General features: G+C 54.2%; 1 protein-coding gene and 1 non-coding gene across 2 annotated transcripts; one reads left to right on the forward strand and one right to left on the reverse strand.

The window, feature by feature from the left end:
- Positions 1–1055: 1055 nt before the first annotated feature.
- TRNAG-CCC lies at positions 1056–1128 on the reverse strand. The gene has a single exon. It is a non-coding gene; the product is annotated as a tRNA-Gly (tRNA).
- A 14382-nt stretch (positions 1129–15510) lies between these two features.
- On the forward strand, positions 15511–22504 carry PRSS27 (serine protease 27). The gene is made up of 6 exons (XM_043455799.1): positions 15511–15671; positions 18981–19007; positions 19488–19650; positions 20696–20967; positions 21527–21696; positions 22125–22504. The coding sequence occupies exons 1-6, from the start codon at positions 15536–15538 to the stop codon at positions 22419–22421; spliced, it is 1065 nt and encodes a 354-aa protein (XP_043311734.1). The 5' UTR covers positions 15511–15535; the 3' UTR covers positions 22422–22504.
- Positions 22505–22965: the final 461 nt, after the last annotated feature.

A 22965-nucleotide genomic window follows, 5' to 3' on the forward strand; every position in this document is an offset into this window, starting at 1 on the left:
CGTCCTGGTGCCTCCAGCCCAGAACAGGCTGACGGGAAAGTCCAGGCCTCCTCTTCCCTCCCCTGACACAGGTCCTCCAGCTCCCTTCCAGGCTCCTCTCCCGCGGCGGCAGAGATATTCAACAAAACTCCAACGAGTTCATGGCATCCCCCTGTTCAGAGCCCCAGCAGTACCCACTGCACTGAGAAGATCCCAGCGCCGCGTCCCCTCCCCACAGGTGCTGGAGCATCCTCCGTGCTCCCCGTCCTCACTGCTGACCCACAGCCGGCCCCATGGGGCCTCTCTTTCCTCGACACCCTTGGCACGTGCTGCTGTCTGCCCGGAAAGTCTCGACCGACATCTTCGCTTTTCCTTTGGCCTTAGTTTAAGTGACACCCTCTCTGTGCTGCGGGGAAAGTGTGGAAGACATCAAATGGGCAAATGAGAGGCCTGAGCAGCCTTCCCAACGCGAGTACAAGTCTCCGGGGATCATCTGGTCCCGTAGGGGCGTGTGTGTGCCTGTGTCTGTGATGAGGCTGGCTGACAGCTCTGTGGAGACAGAAGTTAACTGACAGCAATGCCAATCAGGTCTGCCCCTAGAAAAGCCAGCCACGCCCCACCAATGTGACCGGCCAGGCATCAAACCTTAACCCCTGCATTGGAAGGCAGATCTTAACCACTGGACCACCAGGGAAGTCCCTAGTCCCTAAACAGTCTTGCATCTGTGATTAGCAAATGGATTTCACCATTCCTGACGTCCCGTATATATATCTCTTCTTCCGTTTCTCTTTTAAATCAGTTGTAGTATCTTGATGGTTTCCTTCTTTGTGAATGAGTTAAAATCTCTGATACGTGCCACTTTTATACTTATTTGAAAGTCATGCTTTTACCTTTTTTGAAAATTACACTCCTATTCAGTTCTTTATCTTCTGGCTGTGCCAGGCCCCAGTTGCAGGGCTCCAGAACTTTGATCTTCGAGTTTCATTGCATCATGTGGGACCTTTTTTAGTTGCAGTACAGGGAATCTTTAGCTGCAGCATACAAACTCTTCCTCAGTTTTGGTAGGTGGAATCTAGTTCCCTGGCCAGGAATCGAACCTGGGCCCCCTGCATTGGGAGCCAGGAGTCTTAGCCACTGGACCACCAGAGAAGTCAGGTCACTTTTAACAGCTATTATATCCACAGTTCTTGAGATGTAGTGTCGCCCACTTTTGTTGAGTCAATTGATTACTTAATGAAACAGTTCACAAGTTTTTTCCTGATAAAACAGGCTATAGATTCTATATTTACCCTTTTATATTACTGGAACCATGTTGTTGTTGAATCGCTCAGTTGTGTCTGACTCTTTGTGACCCCATGGACTGCAGCACGCCAAACTTCCCTGTCCTTCAACATTTCCCGGAGCTTGCTCAAACTCATGTTCATTGAGTTGGTGATGCCATCCAACAATCTCATCCTCTGTCATCCCCTTCTCCTCCTGCCCTCAATCCTTCCCAGCATCAGGGTCTTTTCAAATGAGTCAGTTCTTTGCATCAGGTGGCCAAGGTATTGGAGCTTCAGCTTCAACATCAGTCCTTCCACTGGAACCATGATACTATATTGTTTTCTAAGTGTAATTATTTGGGTAGCTTCCCATGACAGTAAACTATTTGTTCATAACATAATTATTAATACTGGACACTCATTCTTTTTACTGTTGTACAGAACACTTCAGGAAACAATCTTATTCAGAAATCTTTGAAGAACATCTCTGAGTACGTTCTGGAGTTACGTTCCTAAAAGAGAAATTGCTAGGTCAAAGGTTGTTAAGTGTATATACAGGTTTTGGCATGTATTGTCAAACGAGTCTCTATTCTAAAATTGTACAGTGACTTGTTTTCCTTTCCTCTCTTTGCCACAGAAAGGTGAAATGCAAATATTTGCCCTCATATCCTGGCAGAGTCTAAAGATTCTGTCTTTCTTGCCCTGGAGGAAAGAAGAACGAGTTCTCCAATTGCTAAAGACTTGATCTCAGGCTAACCTTGCCCTCAGGTCTGCTGGGAATGATGAGGAGACAGGAAATGCTAGAAACAGGAAGAGGGAAGGAATTCCCCCAGTCTAAATGAAGGGAGGACCAGAAAGCCTGGCGAAGTTCTGTGCCAGGGCTCTGCTCCATGCCTCCAGAGCCCAAGGAGCCCAGGTTTCACCAGGTGCCAGGGTCTGGGGGTGCCCAGAGAGGACCCACCTGACCAGAATGTGGCCCTCACCCACGCCTGCCCAGCACCCAGCTGTGTTGCCAACCTCCCCCACCCCACACCTGCCACCTCCACCCTCCCCCAGCAAAGCAGACATCCGGCCAGGATGCCTTGTTGGGGCCCAACTTCATGTCACCTACAGGCTGCAAATACCTGCCTCCTCAAGCCCCCAAGTGCATTAGCCTGGCTGTTCCAGCCCACCCCCAATAGAACAATTAAAGGTTAATATCCACTGAGACACAGGACCTCCAAGAGACTCAGACTCCAGCCACCCTGTTCTGTTTCCTGCCTGTAAAGAACTGGCTGTTCAGTATTTTTTATGTTGTCCCTGCACTTGTCACCTGTCCTGGGGGCGGGCAGGGGGGTGGTCAGGAACTTCCTTGCAGGAACTGCCTGGAACAAGCCACAGACTCTCTGAGCTGGGACAGTGTAGTTACTGTCATCTGCGTTTCTCCTGCTTTCTCTCCCAACCTGATTAAACCCCTGTGTCCTTCTCTGGTGCTTCCCATGGGCCCCGTCTCTCACAGCGGTCCTAGACCCCAGTTCGCAGGGCTCCAGAATCATCCACACTTCAGTTGCAACTGCCAGCTGCCACACTCAACACATGACCTCACTTCAGCCTCCTTACTCTGCTCAGAGCACTGTCCTCCCCACCGGACCTAGGAGGAAATGAGCACAGAAAGGGGAGGAGCTCACCCCAACTTAGAAGACTGGGAAGAAAGAAGGCCAAGAGTGAAATGCCCCGTGGCCATTTTAAGACCTTGATAATCCATAAACCTGAAGCCTCCACTACGTGCCATCAACAGGTGAACACACACCTCCCTTTGCCCAGTGAATATAATGACCCCTTAACTACACGCTCTGAGTTGCAGTTGGCAAATAAACATAGTGACTTCTTGGAGACATTTAATACACACCTATTCTTTTCAATTTGGCAGCTCTGTTTTCACATTTGAGAGTAAGAACTCTTTTTCAGGACGCAGACATTTTTTAAGTCCTACCGTGAAAGGCTACTACAGGGTGAAACCTTGTTGGTCTTCGCCCCCTCCCACTGCAACACAATCCCCATTTCACACACAAGAAAACCACACACAGGATCCCTCAGGGTGCAAGCAGAAGAGGGCTGTGACTCACCCTGGTTGAAGCAAAATAGCATGACTGTGTTACTACCAGTTTACTACTCCCGGAAACACCTGACCAGGAAGAGAAAATGTGCAAATAATTTTACACCTTGACCTCAGAAAAATCCATCAAACACCACACGATTTTTGAAAACATGTAGTATCAAATAACTGGCGAAGATCCAAGACTCCCTTGCTGAGACTATAAACCCTCAACTACCATGACCAACAGCCCTAAACTATGTAACATGATCCCTACCGATCCTCATTAAGGTCCACCTTAAATTAAGCCAGACTCTGAAACCTATCTCAACTTTGCCCTCTCCAGGAAGGAGTCTTTCAAGATGCTGCTCCCTGAAAAAGGGAAGCAACAAACGCAGTTTTGCCTTAGCGACAGGCTGTTTTGATGGTATTTTCAAGGAACCAGTATTTGATAAGGGGAACAGGACCGACACAGCTGGCGCAAAGCGCCGCAGTAAACCCCCCTGGAGGGGTGGGCGTGCTGAGTTGCTTCAGTTGTGTCCGACTCTTGGCGACCCCATGGACTGTAGCCCACCAGGCTCCTCTGATCTAAGGGGCTCTCCAGGCAAGAACCCTGGAGTGGGTTGCCATGCCCCCCTCCAGAGGATCTTCTCCACCCAGGGATTGAACCTGCGTCTCTTACATCTCCTGCATTGGCAGGCGGGCTCTTTACCACTAGCGCCACCTGGGAAACCCTGAGGGGTGGGCGCTACCTGCCAACAGGGACAAAGGGGCACAGGTGCCTGGGAGTCAACCCACAGCGTCTGCCGCAGTAACCCGAGCCCAGCCGGGTCAAACGCCTCGCCCAAGGCCACGGAGACTGTTGACAAACAGCTGGGAGGAGAACGCAGGCCTTTCCGCCGGGCGAGGCATGGCCCTCGTCCGCACCTGCACGGGAAGCCTGGGAAGCTCCGTCCCTGATTTCCCGGGCTCTGCGGCCACAAGGTGACTCAGGAGGAAACTCCTGTCCCTCGTCCCTCCGCACTAATCCAGCCCGAGGACAATGTAAACTAATTGCCTAGAGATTAATTCACTCCAGCCAGCTAATGACCCAGGCTTACTCTGGACACTCAGCCGGCGGAAACACGGGGGATGCCGGGAAGGCGGAGGACAGTCGACTTCCGGCTGCAAAGGCTGCCGGGTAGGGGCTTAAGGTGGGTGTCCGCGTGACTGGGTGGTGGGTCGAGAATTCTGGTTTCTCAGACTAGGGCCCGCGGTGAGGGGCGAGCCCTCCGCGCTTCGAGACCCCTGCTAGCGGCGCCGGTCCTGGACGAGCCCGAAATACAAGGAAAAGCGCCTCCATGATCCAGGAGCCCCCAGAGGCCGCGGACCCCAAGGGCCTCTGGCCTGAGCTGCCGATCAGATTGTGTCTGGCGCCCTCCGGTGGCCGTTTGGGGGACTCCAGCCCGGCTTTCTGCTTCCCACGGAGCCGCATTCTTCCTCCCGCTTTTGTTTCCCCGCCTAGTGGAGGAAGTAAAATATACACCTAACCCTTGGCCAGCAAGGAGATCCAACCAGTCCATCCTAAAGGAAATCAACCCTGAATATTCATTGTAAGGACTGATGCTGAAGCGGAAGCTCCAGTACTTTGGCCCCCTGATGCGAACAGCTGACTCATTGGAAAAGGCCCTGATATTGAGAAAAATTGAGGGCGGGAGGAGAAGGGGGCCACAGAGGATGAGATGATTGGATGACATCATTGACTCAATGGACATGAATTTGAGCAAACTCTGGGAGGTAATGAAGGACAGGGAAGCATGGCATGCTGCAGTCCACAGGGTCATAAAGAGTCGGACGCAACTGAGCAACTGAACAACAATATAAATCAAAAATGGGAGGAGAGACTATGTTGAGTTTTGCAAGATGGATGTGCAATACAGTCTTTTATCTTTTAAAACTCATTGTTAAAAATTACATTATAGGGATTTCCCTGCTGTGGACCAGTTTAGTGGTTGAGGATCCACCTTCCAAGGCAGGGGAAGGGGTTGCAGTTTCTATCACTGGTCGGGGAACTTAGATCCCACATGCCGGGGTGGCAATTAAGCCTGGTCGCTGCGACTACTGAGCCCAAGCACTCTAGAGCCTGTGCTCCACTAGGAGGGAAGCCCTCACATGGCAACAAAGACCCAGTACATTAAAAAAATTGCATTATATAAATTTACAATTAAATTATATTGACAAAAGTAGCAAATAAAAGTAATCACTTCTATTTATTTTACTATTATCTATGTTCTTGAGGTTTTTGTATCTCTTATATCCATAAGGTGGAAATACCAGTGATGTGCTTCTATACATTTACATCTGACTCCACCTTCAGTGACCACCTTGGTAGTCTGACATCACCCATAAAGAGAATATTTACACCGAAATTGGCAAACTCTAGAAATCAGTCCCCACCCCACCCCCACTTCCCATGGGGGTCAAACATTCACCAGCACACCGCTTTGGTCAGACAAGGGTAGGGTGGACAGAGAACAAGCCCCACATCTGGAGGGGGGGGGTGCTGTGTGTGGTGGGGTGGGCAGCATAGCAACATAATTGCTTTCCTCTTGAAGGCCCAGCACAGGTCCTGACCACAGGTGCTCAGTGAGTGAGGAAGGGAGAGAGAGAGGAAATTACCTGCTAAACTGGGCTGTCTCTCCATTTTCTTAAGATCAACTTGTCCAACCTTGACTGTGCCTCTCAACTGACCTTTTTCCAAGTGACCTAACAGTGCTCACTGCATAGTGTGCAAGGCCTTGAATGCCAACAATTCAAGTAGTTTCCCTGGTGAAGTTCAGGCAGGGAAGGATTTTGAGTTGGGGGTGATATAATTCAAATTTTACTTTGGGGTGAGAATTGGGCCTGTGTGCAGGACAGGTTGAAGAGAGGAAGGAACGGAATCAAGGAAACCGGCCTGTTCATTCAAGACTTGATTCAGCACTCAGGCCCTGTGTAGGGGCCTGGCTGTGAAAAACAGTGTAAATCACAATCCATGGCCCCGGGGAGTTCAGGAGATAGTAAACTGACAAATACTACGAGTGTGATAAGTGCGTTGAAAAAAGCAGGTCCAGGTGCCAACGGGTGACTCACTCTTCCTGCACTTGATCTTAGCCAAAAGGCCAACAAGCAATTGACTCATTCTTTCTGGAAGAGGCAAGGAAGATGTGACCCAGCCCGGACAAGTGGGGCTTGTAGCTGTCAAAAGAAGAGGGGCGGGTCCCAGGCTGAGAGAACCGCTCAGGCAAAGGCCTGGGTCTGTAGAGGGCCTTGGAGATTGGGCTGGAAGAGGAGTGCTGAGGGGAGGGAGATGGGTCTGGAAACATGGTGTTCCCACGGCCAAGGCTAAGCCGCAGTGGTCAGCATGGGGGCACAGAGCCAGTCCTGACCGAGTGGCTGGGGGGGTGTTCCCTGTATTCTCCTGTCCTGATTGCCGTGTCTGCAGCGACACGCGGTTCCAGCCACATCTCCTACCTCCTTCTGTGATCCAGCCAGAAGGAATACTGACTCCCAGTGTGGCTGAAGGTTCCTGACTCCACACCTGGCCCATGCTGCCTGTCAGAAGCTCTTTTCAAACACACTTGTTTTCTCTGTCTCTGTCTGTCTGTCTGTCTCTCTCTCTCATAGACACACACACTCCATTTTGGAAACTTTATGCAACTTCATCATTTAGCTGGGTGTCTGGATTCAAAGTCAGTCCCCTGAAGATATTTTTAAAAAATAATTAGGGACTTCCTTGTTGGTCCAGTGGTTAAGACTCTGCGCTCCCAAGACAGGGGGCCTGGGTTTGTTCCCTGGTCAGGGAACTAGATTCCCACACGCCATAACTAAGAGTTTGCATGCTGCATCTAAAGGTCCCAAGTGCCACAACTGACAAAACACAGCCAAATAAACTAATAAATATCAAGAGTAAGAATAAATAAAGAAATGGGCAAAGGACCTGAGTCACTAGTTTTCCAAAGAAGACACATGATTTCCAATAGGTATATGAAAAGATACTTGACGTTCCTAATCATTAAGAAAATTCAAATAAAAATCACAATAAAAAAGAAAAAAAACACACTGAGATATCACCTCACACCTGTTAGAATGGCTAATACATATGACTTATGGAATCTTAGTTCCCTGACCAGGTATCAAACCCAGGCCTACGGCAGTGAAAGCCCAAAATCCCTGAGGATGGCTAATATTAACATTAAAAGACAACAGCTAACAGGCGTTGGGTAGGGTATGGAGAAAAGTGAACCCTTGTTCATTGTGGGTGGGAATATAAATTGATATAGACATTACAGAAAACAGTATGGCGGTTTATCATAAAAATACTATTAACTTATGTTTCAGCAATTCAACTTCTAGGTAGATATCCAAAGGAAATAAAATCAGTATTTCAAAGATATTTGCACTCCCATGGTAATTGCAACAGTATTCACAGTAGTATGGAAACAACCCAAGTGTCCATCAATGGATGAATGGATAAAGAAAATGTGGTGTAAATATACAGTGGAATATTACTAAGCCATAAAAAGATGGAAATCTTGGATTTCCCTAGTTGCCCAGTGGTTAAGACTCTGCTCCCAATGCAAGGGGCATTGGTTCAATCCCCAGTTTGGGAATTAAGATCCCACATGCCTCACAGCACAGCCAAAAAATATATATTGTTTGTAATTAAAAGAAAAAAGAGGGGGGTGGGAATCCTGCCATTTGGGACAATGTGGATGAACCTGGAGGACATTATGCTAAGTGAAATAAGCCAGACACAGAAACACAAAAACTGTATGACCTGACTTCTACATGAAATCTAAAAAGCCGAACTCAGAGAAGCAGAGAGTACAGTGGTGGTTGACAGGGGCTGGGCAGTGGGGGAAATGAGGAGATGCTGGTCAAAGGGTACAAATTTCTGGTTATAAGACTGATAAGTTCAGACTTCCCTGGTGACTGAGTGGTTAAGGGTCCACCTGCCAATGCAGGGGACCTGGGTTTGATCCCTGGTCCGGGAAGATACCCCCTGCTACAGAGCAGCTAAGCCCGTACACCACAACCACTGGGTCTGTGCTCCAGAGCCCATGAGCCACAACTACCAAGCCCACACACCTAGAGGCCGTGCCCGAAACAAGAGAAGCCACCGCAACGAGGAGCCTGCGCAAAGCAACCAAGAGTAGCCCCTGCTTGCTGCAACTAGAGCAAGCCCCAGCACAGCAACGAAGACTCAGTGCAGCCAAAAATGAATGTAAAAAAAAATCTGAGAAATGATGAGTAAGTTCTGGGGACGGAATGTGCAGCATGGTAACTACAGTTAATGATACTGTATTGTATACTCAAAATGTGCTAAGAGATTAAATATTAACTGTTCTTACCACAGGCGACACAGTGGTAAAGAATTTGCCTATGACGCCGGAGATGTGGGTTTGATCTCTGGGTCAGGAAAATCCCCGGGAGAAGGAAATGGTAATCCACTCCAGTGTTCTTGCCTGGAAAATTCCATAGACAGAGGAGCCTGGCGGGCTACAGTCTATGGGGTCGCAAAGAGTTGGACACGACAGAGTGACTGAGCAAGCATGCACATTCTTACCACACCCCACACCCCGCCCCCCACACACACAATGGTAACAGGTGATGGATGTGTTAATTAGCTTGAATGTGGTAACCATTTCACAATGTATACATATATCAAATCATCACATTGTACACGTTAAATATGTACAGATTTTATTTGTTAATTATACTTCCATAAAGTGGAGTGAGTCAATAAATAAATACCATCAAAGAGAAAGAAGGGAAAAACAAACCAGATGGTCTGGCAGAGATTAATCTGTTTTGCGTACTTTGAGAGGTCAGTTAGTTAGCAGAGCAAAAGTCTACCCACTCTGTCCTGAGTAGGTTTCCTTGGGGTATCAGAGAAGACAGTTTCAGTTATTTCTTGACTCTGGGGAAACCTTGAGAGGTGTGTGGCAGAGCCCAGGTGATGAGACACACCTGTGTGACACCTGCCTTTGTCCTTCATTAGTGCCTCGTGCCTCGTCCAGGTGTGCACCATTTCCCTCGTCAGAATTTCTCCACATCCATGTGTGCCCAGCTCAGTCATTGTCCAACTCTTTTGTGACCTCATGGATGGCAGCCCTCCAAGCTCCTCTGTCCATGGAATTTTTCAGGCAAGAATACTGGAGTAGATGGCCATTTCCTACTCCAGGGAATCTTCCTAACCCAGGGATCAAACCCATGTCTCCTGCATCCCCTGCCTTGACAGGCAGATTCTTTACCACTGAGCCACCTGGAAAGCCCAAATTTCTCCACAACCCCTTCAAAGCAGGCTCCTACGGCACCACGCTTGACAGAGGCTATTTTGACGTGGAGTGATTAGTTGGTGCCAGTTCAGAAAAATGGTTTTGTGGCAATATTTGAGTCCCTGAATATCAAACACTGGGGAAGGGCAGAATGATCTGAAAACTATCACAAGTATTGTAAGAACATATATTGCATTCAGTTGTTTAGTCAACCCAGGCCTCTTTTGGGGGGTAAATGTCAAGGATCAGACTGGTCAACCATCAGTCATCAAGTGGCTTCTAAAAATGGATGGACTGTTTTATCTGGGTAGGAGTCAGGAGTAAATTACAGGGACCCTCACTTGTTTAATTAATTAATGGCTGTGTTGGGTGCTCGTTGCTTCACACAGACATTCTCCAGCTACAGCAAGCAGGGGCTGCTCGTCATTGCAGTACCTGGGCTCCTAGTCTCGGTGGTTTCCCTTGTTGCAGAGCACAGGCTCTAGGTGAGAGGACTTCAGCAGTTCTGACGCACAGACTCAGTGGTTGTGGTGTACAGCACAACCTGTTTCCACTCTGCAGCATGTGGAAACTTCCTGGACCAGGGATCAAACCCATGTCCCCTGCATTGGCAGGTGAATTCTTAGTCACTGCCACCAGGGAAGTCCCCTTATTTGTTTATTATTTGTTTATTTTTGGCTGCACCTCTTTGCTTGTGGTATCTTAGTTCCCAGATCAGGGATCAAACTTGCATCCTCTGCATTGGAAGGCAGACTCTTAACCACTAGACCACCAGGGAAGTCCCAATTTCAGCACTTTAAAGATGTTCCATTGTCTTCTGGCCTCCATTATTTATGCTGAGAAGTCAGCAAATTCTACAAACTTGAACTGAAAGGGACAGTTCTTTAGATTCCCAACTTTCTACAGACAAGAGGCCGGTTGGCAGAGAAAATTATTCAGTTATAGACATGAACCGTGTCTTATGGGAAAGCACAGATGATTCAGAGGCCAAAGCCAACAGCCCAGAGTGCAGAGTTGAGTCATGAAGAACTTCTCTCCAGGACGCTGGACAATATGCACACCCGCTCCTGAGCAGGAGGGGGCAGCACGTTGCGTAGCGAGATTTCAGATATGCTATGGACCAGTCCTTGCTGTGAGTGGGTTATCTCGTGGTTATCCTGTCCCTTCCTCACCCCTGAATGTTGGGTGGGCAGGGTGACCTCTTTAGTTCACAGTTCTTCAGATCAAGAGGAATTATGCCCAAGAAGCCTCGACTGCATGTAAATCTAGTTTAGTTGATAAGACCCTGGACCTCAAGGCTGGCTGATACCATAATGGGATGAGACTTTAGGGGGTATGGCCAAGTCTTATAGTGTACTGTTTGTTTCCTTTCTTAATTTTTTCCCCTTAAGTTAATAATCGCCTTTGTTGTTGTTGATTTCCTTTCTACCTACCCACACTTTATGACTCTCCACCAGAACAATCTCATTAAGGAACATATATCATTTCTTTTTTTTTTTCCCCTTCTCCTTTTTAATCCCACCTTGATGCACCCATTTTCCTTTTTCCAGGATACTTGCTCTCTGGGCAGCTCTGTCGTCCTGGGAGTTCCCTTTCCCATCCTGGGGTTCCATTGGTCTTTCTCCTGGTTGGGGTTTCCTGTCCTGTGTCTCACGTCTTCCTCTTGGCTTACATTCTCCAGATGTTTCATCCGACTGAAAAGATAGCGCAATGGCAGAGGGCACGATGAGGACACTGTGACATCAGCATTCCTGTCTCTTCTGTCACGGTGTTCGTGAATGAAGGCCACCCTCTCTGCTTGGGGCACAGTTACCATTCTGGAATCTCCCTTCACCAGCATCCCACAGATTCCCTTCTCCCTCTTCTGAGTTTGACCTCTGTTTTCTACAGCCCACATTTCCTACTTTTTTGGTTTAATTCTTCTTTAGTCAGAGAACATCTCCCTACCCCCACCCCCACAGTGGCTTCCCAAGAATTGTGCCTGGGGGATAAAATTTCCTGAGACTTTCCATGTTTCCAAATGTTTTCATTTCACTCTCACACTGGAGTCAGTGTGGTGGCTATTGCTTCTTGCTGACCTGTTTCCTTCCCTTCTCCTTTCTGCTAACAAACTGTGCTGCGGCCACATAGTAGCAGTGTCACCAGCCTGGGCAACTTATGAGACAGTTGAGAACACTTCCCTGGGAGTGTTCACATTGGATGGGACAGAGGCGGGCTCCAGCCTTCTTCACTGGCATCCCTGGAGGAAGAGACTGCAGTGTGCCTGGCTCCAGGAGTCATCTTGGAGACTGGAGAACCAAGTCACCACCTGGGGGCTAGAAGGAAGGCCATCTGTCCACCGGGACCCAAAGCTTGTCCCTTCACTGGAGCATCACAGGAAGGTCCCATGCACTGGGCCATGAACCAGAAGCAGAGGTCCCAAGAACACCTGTTGTGCTTCATGAGAGTCAGTTGGCTTCCTGTCATCTCTTTTGGAAAGAAATCCAACTGACTATAGAATCCCTCCTAGATGGTCACTGCTGAACATTCTGCAAACTTTTCTTTTGGAGGTTGCTGCTGTTGTTTTAAATTTTAAATTTTCAGTTATTATACTTCCTAAAAATCTTTATACCCATTCTTTTAAAATTTCCCCTTATAGCATGAGCATTTTCTACACTTACCCATTCTCCGTGAAAGCATAATTTTTTAAAATTATATTGAGAGGCTGTTTTAGTTACCAATGTCCAAACAAGGTTTTGTTTTGTTTTTGAAATTATTAAGTATGCTGACCACTGACATCTTCATGCTTTTTCTGTATTTAAGACTTTCTTCTTAGAATAGACTTTCAGTGATGAGTTCATTGAGTCAAAGGGAATAACTATTTTAAAAAGTTGAAGCAAACACTAACAAACTGATTTACAAACGGGCTGGGCCAGTTACGTGCCCACCAGCTGGCACATTGCCCCACAGCCTCGACTAACAGCATTCCACCAAGGTTGATATAACTCCACACATCTCCTTGCTGTGGCTTTGATTTGCATTTCTTTAATTACTGAGGCTGAATATTTCTCAGCAAGTCTATTAGCCAAATTGGTTTCCTCTTCCAAGACTTGTCTGTGTCCTTCATTCATTTCGTCTTCAGGGGTCCAGGGTTTGCCTGATCAATTTCTTAAGTGCTCTGGACAATAATGTTGTCAGTATTTGGCCACATTTCCTGCAAATATTTTTCTTATTGTTTGCTTTTTAATTTTTTTTTTAATTTTAAAAACTGGGTTTTTTTAGGCTGTATCATGTGGCCTGTGAGTTCACTGTTCCCCAGACAGGGATCAAACACTTACCCTCTGCACTGTGAGCACAGAATCTTAACCACTAGACTGCCAGGGAAGCCCCTGATTTTTTATTTTGAAGCCAATTTTGTTTGTACTTCTTTAGTTTATGGCCACATCTCTATTATGTTGTCTACTGGGACTTCTTTTTTTCTGCCACACGGCACGTGGGATATTAGTTCCCAGTGAAAGTGTTAGTGTCTCAGTTGTGTCTGACTCTCTGTGACCCCAAGGACTGTAGCTTGTCTGTCTCCTCTGTCCATGGACTTATTCTTCAGGCAAGAATACTGGAGTGGGTAACCATTATCAAACCCATGCCCCCTGCACCGCAAGCTCTGAACCTTAACCACTGGACCCTTCGGGAAGCCCTTACTGTGACTTCTAACATTAGAAAACATGCTCCCTGCCAGAGTCGATAGATAGCCATTTTTTTTTTTTAGGGCGGAATTGATAAAACATATTCAAGTCTCTGAATCCTCCTGGATTCCAATTCCCCTCCCTTGTTTGGTGGAGGGAATGAGGAAGAGGCCTGGCTTCCTGCTCACCCTGCAGCCCCCACCCCAGGCCCACAGGTGCCCAGTGGGACACGAGCTGCTTCTCTAGGCACTGGAGTCACTGGGAGCCCAGCTTTCCCTGCATCCCGGCTGTCTGATCACTCCCGACTTTTGTTGCTTGCTTGATTTCAAGGCACAGCCTTCTTAGAATTGGCTTAAAAAAAAAAAAAAAAAAATGAAGAAGGATGCCGGAGAGGCAGTGTTGGCCCAGAAGAGTCTGAGAGTCCCCTGAGATCCAGGGAATCGACCGTCAGGTGCTGGAGAAATGTCGCTGTCCTGACCTTCTGAAACTTTCCCAAGTTTGCGATTAGTCATTTTCAGCTTCATTCTGTCTGGCAGGGTCCTCCACACCGTTCACCTGGACGTTCCCCGGCCCGGGACAGGGCTGGGCCCCCAGCGTGCGCACAGAACGCCTGTGCAGTGAGCCCCAGTGAGCCTGGGCCCAGCTTCCATACTCCGCCCCTCCCCAGGGAGCCCGGTTCCGCACAGGGCCCGGCGGGACACAGCGCCGAGGGGACCACGGAGGAGGGGGGAGAGAGGGGGCGTGTGTGGCAGGCCCGAACTGCGGTGACGGCCCCTTCCCCTCGCAGGGCTGCTGGAGAAGAGAAGGGAGGGGAGGGGAGCACGAGGCGGGCAGGGGCAGGACGGGGAGGAAGGGGGCAGCGAGGAGCGAGGAGCGGAGGGAGCCCCCACCAGGCCTGGCTCTGCCCGGCCGCCCGGCCATCCCCATCCGAGGGCAGGACTGCGTGGACCCGGCGCTCCAGGGCTGGGGGGCGGGGGAGCGGGGAGGGGGCGGCCGACCTCGGCCCCCGCGCCTCCCGGGGCGCCTCCCGGGGCGCGCCGCACCCCCTGCTCAGGCCGGGAGGCTGAGGCCGGGCTCTGCCTGTGCTCCACAGCTCCCCACCCCAAGCCTGGGGTGGGGGGGTCCGTCGGACCTGGTCCCCGGCCCCGGCCCCAAGCCGAGCCCAGCCTCTGACGTCAGCCCCGTGCCCCAGATAACCCTCCCGGAGCCGCTTCCGCAGCGGCCGCACGTCTCGACCCGGCCGGCCACGCCCAGGGCAGGGACCCGGTACGGTCACCCGGCCCGGCCTGGCCTTCCCAGAACCACCTTCCGCCCCGCCCACCCGGCCCTCGGTTCCGGGAAGCCCCCCCACCGCCCCCGGCTGGGGTAGGCGGTCGTGGCCTCCTTGGAACGAGTCCTGGAACTGCTGGGATCCAGTCCCTGGACAGAGGGCCGGCCAGGGCGCTGGGGTCGGTTGGGGAACCCCCTCCGGACTCCTTCCCTGGCCCACTTTGTTCCGTAAGCACAGGGGACCTTTTTCGTGCCCATCCCCCCCAAAGTGTAAAACCCAGTCCTGGACTCTTTCATTCACTGATGTGGGACATAGCATGTGTGTGTGTGTGTGTGTGTGTGCGCGCGCGCACCCTCCTGGGCTCAGTCATGCCTGACCCTTTGTGACCCCATGGACTGTGTGGGTATGTGTGTGTGCGCGTGTGCACACACACTCGTGCACTCAGTCATGCCCAAGTCTTTGTGACCCTATGGACCGTAGCCCGCCAGGCTCCTCTGTCCATGGAATTTTCCACGCAAGAATACTGGAGCAGGTTGCCGTTTCCTTCTCCAGGGATCTTCCTGACCCAAGAATCAAATCGGCAGCTCTGTGTCTCCTGCTTTGGAAGACAGGTTCTTTACCACTAGCGTCACCTGGGAAGTAGATGCTCAATATGAATGAATGAACAAATGAATGAATGGATGAAAAGGGAGGGTCTTATGGGCGGACTGCAGTCAGTTTATGTGGGGCCTGTGGTCAGCTGGGGGGTGTGGTCAGCCACGGTAGGGGGGTGTGGAACTCCATGCCACAAGCTGCCTAAATGGGGCCTATCCACCCTGGCCTCAAACCCTTGGGGTGAGGGGTCTGTCCCCTTGGGGTTCAGGGCCAGGTCATGGAGGAACCAGAGTTCTGGGGTGCCTCCTTCCTGTCGAGAGGAACTGGGCTGGCCGGGCTGACAGGTCCAGCGGCATAGCCCAGCTGACACTCATCTGCAGCATATAACCCACTTCATGGAGCCCCGAGCTTCGTGCTTGAGCACTCGGAGCTCCTGCCACCACTGTCCCCTGCCCGGCGGGCACTCCAGCCAGGCCGAGACCATGAGGCAGCTGCCAGCTGTGGCCCTGCTCCTGCTGCTGCTGCGGTCCGGTGAGTCCTAAAGGTAGCAGGAGAGTCCTACGGGTCCTGCAGGTCCGTCCTGCCGGCAGCTGTAGCCCAGTCCCCACTCCCTGGCCAGGCTGGGGGCTGCAGCAAGGGCCTCCTCTTCCTCCTGCAGGAGGAAGGTTCCAGACATCCCACCTGGGGGAGTGAAGTGGGGAAGGCAGCATGGGTGCAGGCCTGTGAGGGCCCCGAGGTGGTGACTCGGGCAGGATCCACCCCCACCCCCGCTCCCACTGCCTTGGGCGAGCAGGGCCAAGCTCTGGGCTTGGCACCCCACTTCCTCTCATCTCTGCCTCTCCCGTCTCCAAGACACAAACACAGGGCTGCCTGGGTGCAGGATCTGAACTCAAGACTGCTGGCCTCCAGCCCAGGGCCAACGTCCGCGGGGCCAGGAGGGGTGGCCGAGCCCGGCCTGAGCCAGGGAGCCACGGGAGGCTGGGGGGATCAGCGGGGTGTGGGGCAGGGGTGCAGATGAGAGAGGCCCCAGTGAGGGTGAGCAGGTGTCAGCCAGGGGCCCCACCTGCCAGGCCCCTCCCAGCCAGGCAGGCTGCTCTCCGCTGGAGAAACTCTCCTGCATTCCTGGGCCCGCCTGGCCCGCCCAGCCGCCGCCTCACTTCCGTGTCCTCAAGTCACCTCGCAGGGCCGGGCTGTCAGCCTGGGCCGCAGCCCTGCCTGGGGCTCCAGGCTTCCCACCAGTGGGGAGGCACCTCGGTGGGGAGGCCCCAGACTCCTTGGGCTCCGCAGGGCCCCCCAGGCCTCACTGCCCTGCCTTCCTCCCCTGGCACCAGGATAACAGCGTTCTTTGAGGGAGCTCGTCTCTGCCAGGGTGTGTAACCCTGTGATTGCTCCTGGTGGGTGGAGTAATCGAGGTCATTGCCAAAGTGCAAACAGCGGCCTGCACTTGCCTCTCCAAAGCTGACACCAGAGGCCTGAACTCCTGAGCACCATCCTGGCCTCTCATCTCTGGCTGTTCCCTCCTAAAGCCTCGGGTCTCTCCTGCCTCCATGAGCCACCAGATACAGGAGCAGAAGGGCCCCAGATCCAGATGAGGGGCCTGACACCCTGCTGGCTTACCCAGCCCCAACAGGACGCCCAGCCTGCCCAGCCTGGGTCTCCACATCCCTCTTCCCCAGGCAGTCCTGCCCCCACTGTCCCTCTTACACATTCCCTGGGCTCATGCTCCCAGGATGTGGGCCCTGCTTCCACAGAGCTCCTGAGCTCAGGTGAGATGAGATGAGAATTCCACCCCCAGGGCAAGGTGGGGCCAAGTGGGAAGACAGAAAGCTCAGAAAAGGGAGCCAGGCTGCCCAGATAGTACAATCAAGGAGGGCTGCCTGGAGGAGGGGGAGGAATTTCAGTTAGGTTTAGCACTCTGGATTAGGATCTGGATTAGCACTCTCTAGAATCTGGATTTAGACCCAGGAGGAAAGGGGTGCTGTGGACAAACATTCTGAGGCATGAAAAGTGAAGTCAAAGTCGCTTAGTTGGGTCTGACTCTTTGTGACCCCAGGGACTGTAGACCACCAGGCTCCTCTGTCCATGGGGTTCTCCAGGCAAGAATACTGGAGTGTATAGCCATTTCCTTTTCCAGGGGAATTCCCGACCTAGAGGTCGAACCTGGATCTTCTTCATCACAGATGGATTCTTTACTGTCTGAGCCAGCAGGAAAGCCTCAGAGGCCGGGGGCTCAGTCCAAGCAGGAAGCCGAGGTGCAGAAGGCTGCAGAGCCTCCACAGGACGGCCTGCCAGGCAGGGTGCGAGTGCCCTCGATCCTGGGCGTGGACAGTGCAGCCACATACCCGTACAGGAGTGGGGATGGCTGTGGGGAGAATCTGGACAAGGCTCTGGGAAAGTCCCCCGGGTAGGGGAAAGCCGGCCAGGGCGTTTCAGCTTCATGCAAGCAGAAGCAAGAGCGCAGGGTCCAGGGTTATCAGTCTGACTAAATCAGATTATACTAAGACAAGGGGCTGGAGGGAATGCCTGCCTGGGGTGCGTGTGCATTTTTAAAGGGCCCCTTGTTGACACAATCAGTGTCTGGGCAGACGTCCTGCTGGCCTGGGCTGACTGCTCTCACCCCCCACGCGTCTATTGGCACCTCTACCTGGAAGAGTGGCCAGTCCTGCCTGTGCCTGCCCGCTCCTCTTGGCCCATGCTCAGCACCCCCTCGCAACTGCTTCATTTTTCCGCCCCCCAGCACTGGGGAGTGCACCCCTCAGCTGGAAGAATAGGGTCCTGTCAAAACCCCTAGGGTCACAGAGGGGTGTGGCTCAGCATGGCCATTTCCTGCCTGGGCCCTCCGCCACCTGGGACTGGTTACTGAGAGGGGCTGGGGTGTCGGGGGAGTGTGAGGTGGGGAGAGGCTGTCCTGACTCCCCAAGCTCTGATCAGATCCATCCCAGTGATCAGATCCACAAGCAGGGCTCTCTTTACGGGGTGGGTTGCCTGGAGCTGCGCTGGCGCTGGTCAAGACTGTCGGCCTGACTGGGGTCTCCGAGCTGGAGTGGAAGGGCCTATCGAGGCCAAGAGGTGGGCCCTGTGCCTTGTCCAGAGACTGGGGGATAGTGGGTCCTGGGGAGAGGGGTCCACTTCCAAGAGTGTCCCCTGCCCTCCCCACTATCCCTCACACAGGCAGGGGTGCCAGGCCCGGCAGGGGTCATGGGGCCTCCTGTGAGCTAACTGGAACATCTGAGAGAGGGGCTGGCACCTGGGAATCTGGGATCTTGGGAGGGCTGACCCACGACCACCGGCTGGCCTCTCTACTCCCCTGAGACGAGCGAGACCCAAGCAGCTGGGTGGGCGGTCGGACGTGGAGCCTCGCTCACTCTGTCTGGCCCCTTATCCCAACCCCAGGCTGGTGGAGAGGGTGGGTGGGGGAGGTCCCACAGCCCTGGGGCCGAAGGCCAGATCCTCCGCAGAGCTTCCAGACGAGGACAAGTGTGGGGTGTGGAGGGAAAGCCCTGGTGGCGTCCGGAAGGAGCCCTCTTGCCCCAGATGGGAGTCAGGCCCTGGCGGGGTCTCCTCCCCTCTGACTGGTCCTCGTGTGGCAAGGCGCCTGTCTGCCCTTGCAGTTGAGCTCTGGCCCACAGCCCGGCCTGTGCACACCATAGGGGTGGGACCTGCAGGAAACTGAAGGCTGCCAGCCTCTCCTGCCAGGTCCCCAGTGGACAGTCCTGCGGAGTCCATGGGAGGCTGCATGTGCAGCAGAGGACAGGCTACGCTCACCAGTCGTTGGGGAGGGGAGGAGTAGACCACAGCTTGGGCAAAGTTGGCTGATCACCCTCTTTTTCTCATTTTCAGGAACTCAGGGGGGTGAGGCACTAAACGGTAAGCATTCAAGGCCTTCGGGTAGGGGGACAGGAGTGGGCTTGGCTGAGATCTCCGAGACTGGCCAGGAGCCCCCCTCCCCAGTGAGACCCATAATGAATGGGCCTGGCACGGGAATCCCACAGTGGGGAAAGCTGGGGAGCCCAGACAGGAGTTGGGGGGTGGAAGAGGAAGGTCCGGGAGCCCGTTTATCAGGCTGGGCGGGGGGGGTAAGACCTTTACCCGTGTTAACTAACCCCCACCGCCCAGAGGGTCAGGTGTCACAGGTGAGGGGCAAGGGGCCCACAGCCTGCGTCAGAGGCTGACTAATGCCCAGGCCTCCGACTTAGGCCTAAGGTCCTGGAGCCGGTCAGATGCAGGAAAGCCAGGAAGTGAACAAGATAGGAAAGCCTGAGTGTGGGTTTGGGGGTGGGAATCAGAGCTGAGGGGATGGGCCTCCAGGGAATGCCCCCCAACCCCTCCCCGGCTCTGTTCCCCCAGCCTGCGGACGCCCGCGGATGCTGAACCGGATGGTGGGCGGGCAGAACGCCTTGGAGGGCGAGTGGCCCTGGCAGGTCAGCATTCAGCGAAACGGAAGCCACTTCTGCGGGGGCAGCCTCATCACGGACCGGTGGGTCCTCACCGCCGCGCACTGCTTCTCCAAGTGAGTCGGCCGCGCCCCACACTTCGCTCCCCACCCTCCGCCGGCGGGGCCGGGGGCACAGATCGTGCAGACGGAACCACCCCCTCCCCGCGCGCCGCCCGCAAACGCCGGGCTTCAGCACCACGGACAGCGCCAGCCCGCGGACAGCGGCGGTGCGGGGTGCCCAGGCCGAGCCCCCACCGCCGGAGAGAGGCTGCTTCTGCGACATCTGAGCCTTTCCTGCCAGGGCTCCCTTTGGGTCCAGCCTCGGGGCCAGCTTCCAGCAGCAGCCCCCGCTTCCGGGCTCTTGCTGCCCCCAGCCCAGCTGGGGGGGGTCCATTCCCCCGGGGGGCTCACAGTGAGGTGCTTTCCTCAGACAGGCCTCCCCTGCTGCTGGCCGCAGGCTCCTCCCGTTGCCTGCCTCTCTTCCTCGTCTCCTCCCACGCCTCAAATCCAGACACTCCCTTCCTGGTTGGGGCTCTGGGCACAGGTGGACGAAACAGAAAGGCCCTTCCTCCTCCTCACTCCGAGGTCACCTACAATGGCCCTAACCAAAAGGGCCACGCCATGACCCACCTGGTCCTGGCCTTCAGGGCTGCCCAGGCATCTCAGCTCTCACCTCACCACAGCTCTTGCAATTTTTCTAAAATCTCACATCTCGAGTTCAGAAATCCAGGCTCAGAAGGAGCAGGCCACTTGCCTCAGGCTGGGCCCCGGTGGGTGATTGCCTCCTTTGACCCCCACAGACAGCCTTTCAGGTGGGGGCTGTTACTGTCCCCTTTTTACAGACAAGGAAACCGAGTCACAGAGAACTTGCTGGGTGACTTGCACGAGGTGGCTGGGCCTGCCAGGGTGGAGCTAGGAATTAAAAGCTGCTTGGAGTTTACACCCTTTCCCACCTCATCCCGTAGTACAACCCCCTGGAGAGTGCGCTCTGGAAGACAAAGTGTAGACTGAGCTGTCAACACCCTGGGGAGCGGGAAGGAAGTCCCTACTTCTCATCTCCACTTAACTTCCGCTGACGCCTCCAGGGCGGCCTCACGCCGGGTCTCTGCTCTCCCACCAGCACCTCTGAAACACCCCTGTACCAAGTCCTGCTGGGGGTGTTGCAACTGGCGAGGCCAGGGCCACACGCTGTGTATGCCCGGGTGAAGCGGGTCGAGAGCAACCCCCAGTACCAAGGCATGGCCTCGAGCGCCGACGTGGCCCTGGTGGAGCTGGAGGCACCTGTGACCTTCACCAACTACATCCTCCCCGTGTGTGTGCCTGACCCCTCCGTCGTCTTTGAGACGGGCATGAACTGCTGGGTCACCGGCTGGGGCAGCCCCAGTGAACAAGGTACTGGGGGCAGGGAGGGGAGAGAATGGGTGACACGCCTAGAGAAGGCAGCTTGGGGGCCACCCTGAACCAACCATCTTCTGTTGAAACTGCTGCACGTGTGTTAGTCACTCGGTCGTGTCCGACTCTCTGTGACCCTGTGGACTGTAGCCCGCCATGCTCCTCTGTCCACGGGGTTCTCCAGGCCAGAATACTGGAGTGGGTAGCCATTCCCTTCTCCAGGGGATCTTCCCAACCCAGGGATCAAACCCTGGTCTCCCGCACTGCAGACAGATTCTTTACCCTGGGTACCATCCGGAAGGCCCACAAGATCTCTACTCAAATGGGTGGAGTGGGTATGGGAAAGGGGCAGCAGAGCCACAGGGAACAGAATAAGCCTGGCCTGGTGGGTGGCAGGCGGGAAGAAGGAACTCTGTCCCACAAAGCCTCCAGACAGAAGAGAAGATCTAGAAACACAAGAGAAAAGCAGGTGGGACAGAGCTGCGGCTCTTGAGAAGCAGCGCCTGGGGCCCATGGTGAGACTGTCCCCTGATCCACACCTTGTATCTCCCCTCTGCAGACAGCCTGCCCAAACCCCGGACCCTGCAAAAGCTCGCCGTGCCCATCATCGGCACGCCCAAGTGCAACCTGCTCTACAGCAAGGATGCGGAGTCCGGCTTCCAGCCCAGAACCATCAAGGATGACATGCTGTGTGCGGGCTTCGCTGAGGGCAAGAAGGACGCCTGCAAGGTGGGCACTGGGGTGGGGAGGGCCGAGGCTGGGCCCTGTCCCCGGGCCCCAGGCGGAAACCAGCCCACATGGGACAAGGGACAAGGCCCAGGAGGTGGGCCCACAGGGCCCAGACCAGAACTGTGCATTCGACCAGCTGGGAAAGCAGGCTCCTGGGTTCCCCCTGGGGGAGTTAGTCAGTGGGTCTGCGGTGGGACTCAGGAAGCTGCATTTTCAAGACACTTCTCTAGGTGATTCAAGGTGGGTAGTGTGGCAATGCTAGAGAAATGGGCACCCCAGGCCGGAGAGGAAGGACCGCGGGGGCGGGGGTGTCCTGGGCAGAGAAGAGTGAAGGGAGGGAGACAGGCGCGGGCAGTGAGCCATGCAGCTGTGGAGCCCGGCTCGCTGGCCCATGTACACTGAAACAGGTACCTCTGCTTTGGCCGCAGGGAGATTCCGGGGGCCCCCTGGTGTGCCTCGTGGGCCAGGTGTGGCTGCAGGCCGGAGTGATCAGCTGGGGCGAGGGCTGCGCCCGCCGGAACCGCCCAGGTGTCTACATCCGGCTCACCTCCCACCACGACTGGATCCACCGGATCATCCCAGAGCTGCAATTCCAGCGGGCAGGGCCGGGCGGTGCCCAGAAGCGGGACCCCCGGAACCTGCAGCCCCTTGTTCGGAACTCTGCATGCTGCCCGGCTGCCCGAGCCGTCCTCCTGGTCCTCGCAGCCCTGCTCGCCTTGCTCTGAGCCTTGCTTGGGCCGGTGGGCAGCAGCTGCCCAGGTCCACGATGTACATTTGTAAATAACTCTCCAGTTCCCCCTCCTCTCAAGTTCCCGCTTATTTTTATTTATGTTGACTCTCCAATAAAGACCCAACCTCAGGGCTGGCTGCCTGGGTGTGGCCCCTCAGGGGGCAGGGCGGGGGGTCTGGTGCTCGGGAGGGGTGTGGGGGCGAGGCTCCACACTGGAAGCTGGCCGTCACCCAGCCCCACACAGGAGGTCTCCCCGCTTCCCCCCCGCCTGTGTCCTTGCCAACCTGATTGTCACCGTGTGTCACCAACAGGCACCCAGGGGTGGCCCTGGGGACAGCGACCGACACTGGCAGGGGGGCCCAGCAGAGCTCTGGAGGAGGGGGGCTCTGCAGGGCGTCGGGGAGCAACCCCCACTGCCTGTCCGAATCGCCCAACAACGTCCCTTGGTGACGCACCTGAGGCTAGGATGCCATGCAGAGGCAAGAGCTGCTCCCGGCGCCCCAGGGCCCCTCAAACCCTGGCTTCCTTTCCTCCACACC

Source organism: Cervus canadensis, chromosome 32 (assembly GCF_019320065.1).
Source record: "Cervus canadensis isolate Bull #8, Minnesota chromosome 32, ASM1932006v1, whole genome shotgun sequence".
Classification (NCBI taxonomy): Eukaryota; Metazoa; Chordata; class Mammalia; order Artiodactyla; family Cervidae; genus Cervus; species Cervus canadensis.

What these genes read in the sequence shown, in the direction of transcription:
- PRSS27 (XM_043455799.1), top strand. Translation starts at nt 15,536, where the DNA reads ATGGAGCCCCGAGCTTCGTGCTTGAGCACTCGGAGCTCCTGCCACCAC. An exon ending in GGGGGGTGAGGCACTAAACG is followed by an intron (nt 19,008 to 19,487) that starts GTAAGCATTCAA and finishes CTGTTCCCCCAG; the next exon opens with CCTGCGGACGCCCGCGGATG. An exon ending in GCAAGAAGGACGCCTGCAAG is followed by an intron (nt 21,697 to 22,124) that starts GTGGGCACTGGG and finishes CTTTGGCCGCAG; the next exon opens with GGAGATTCCGGGGGCCCCCT.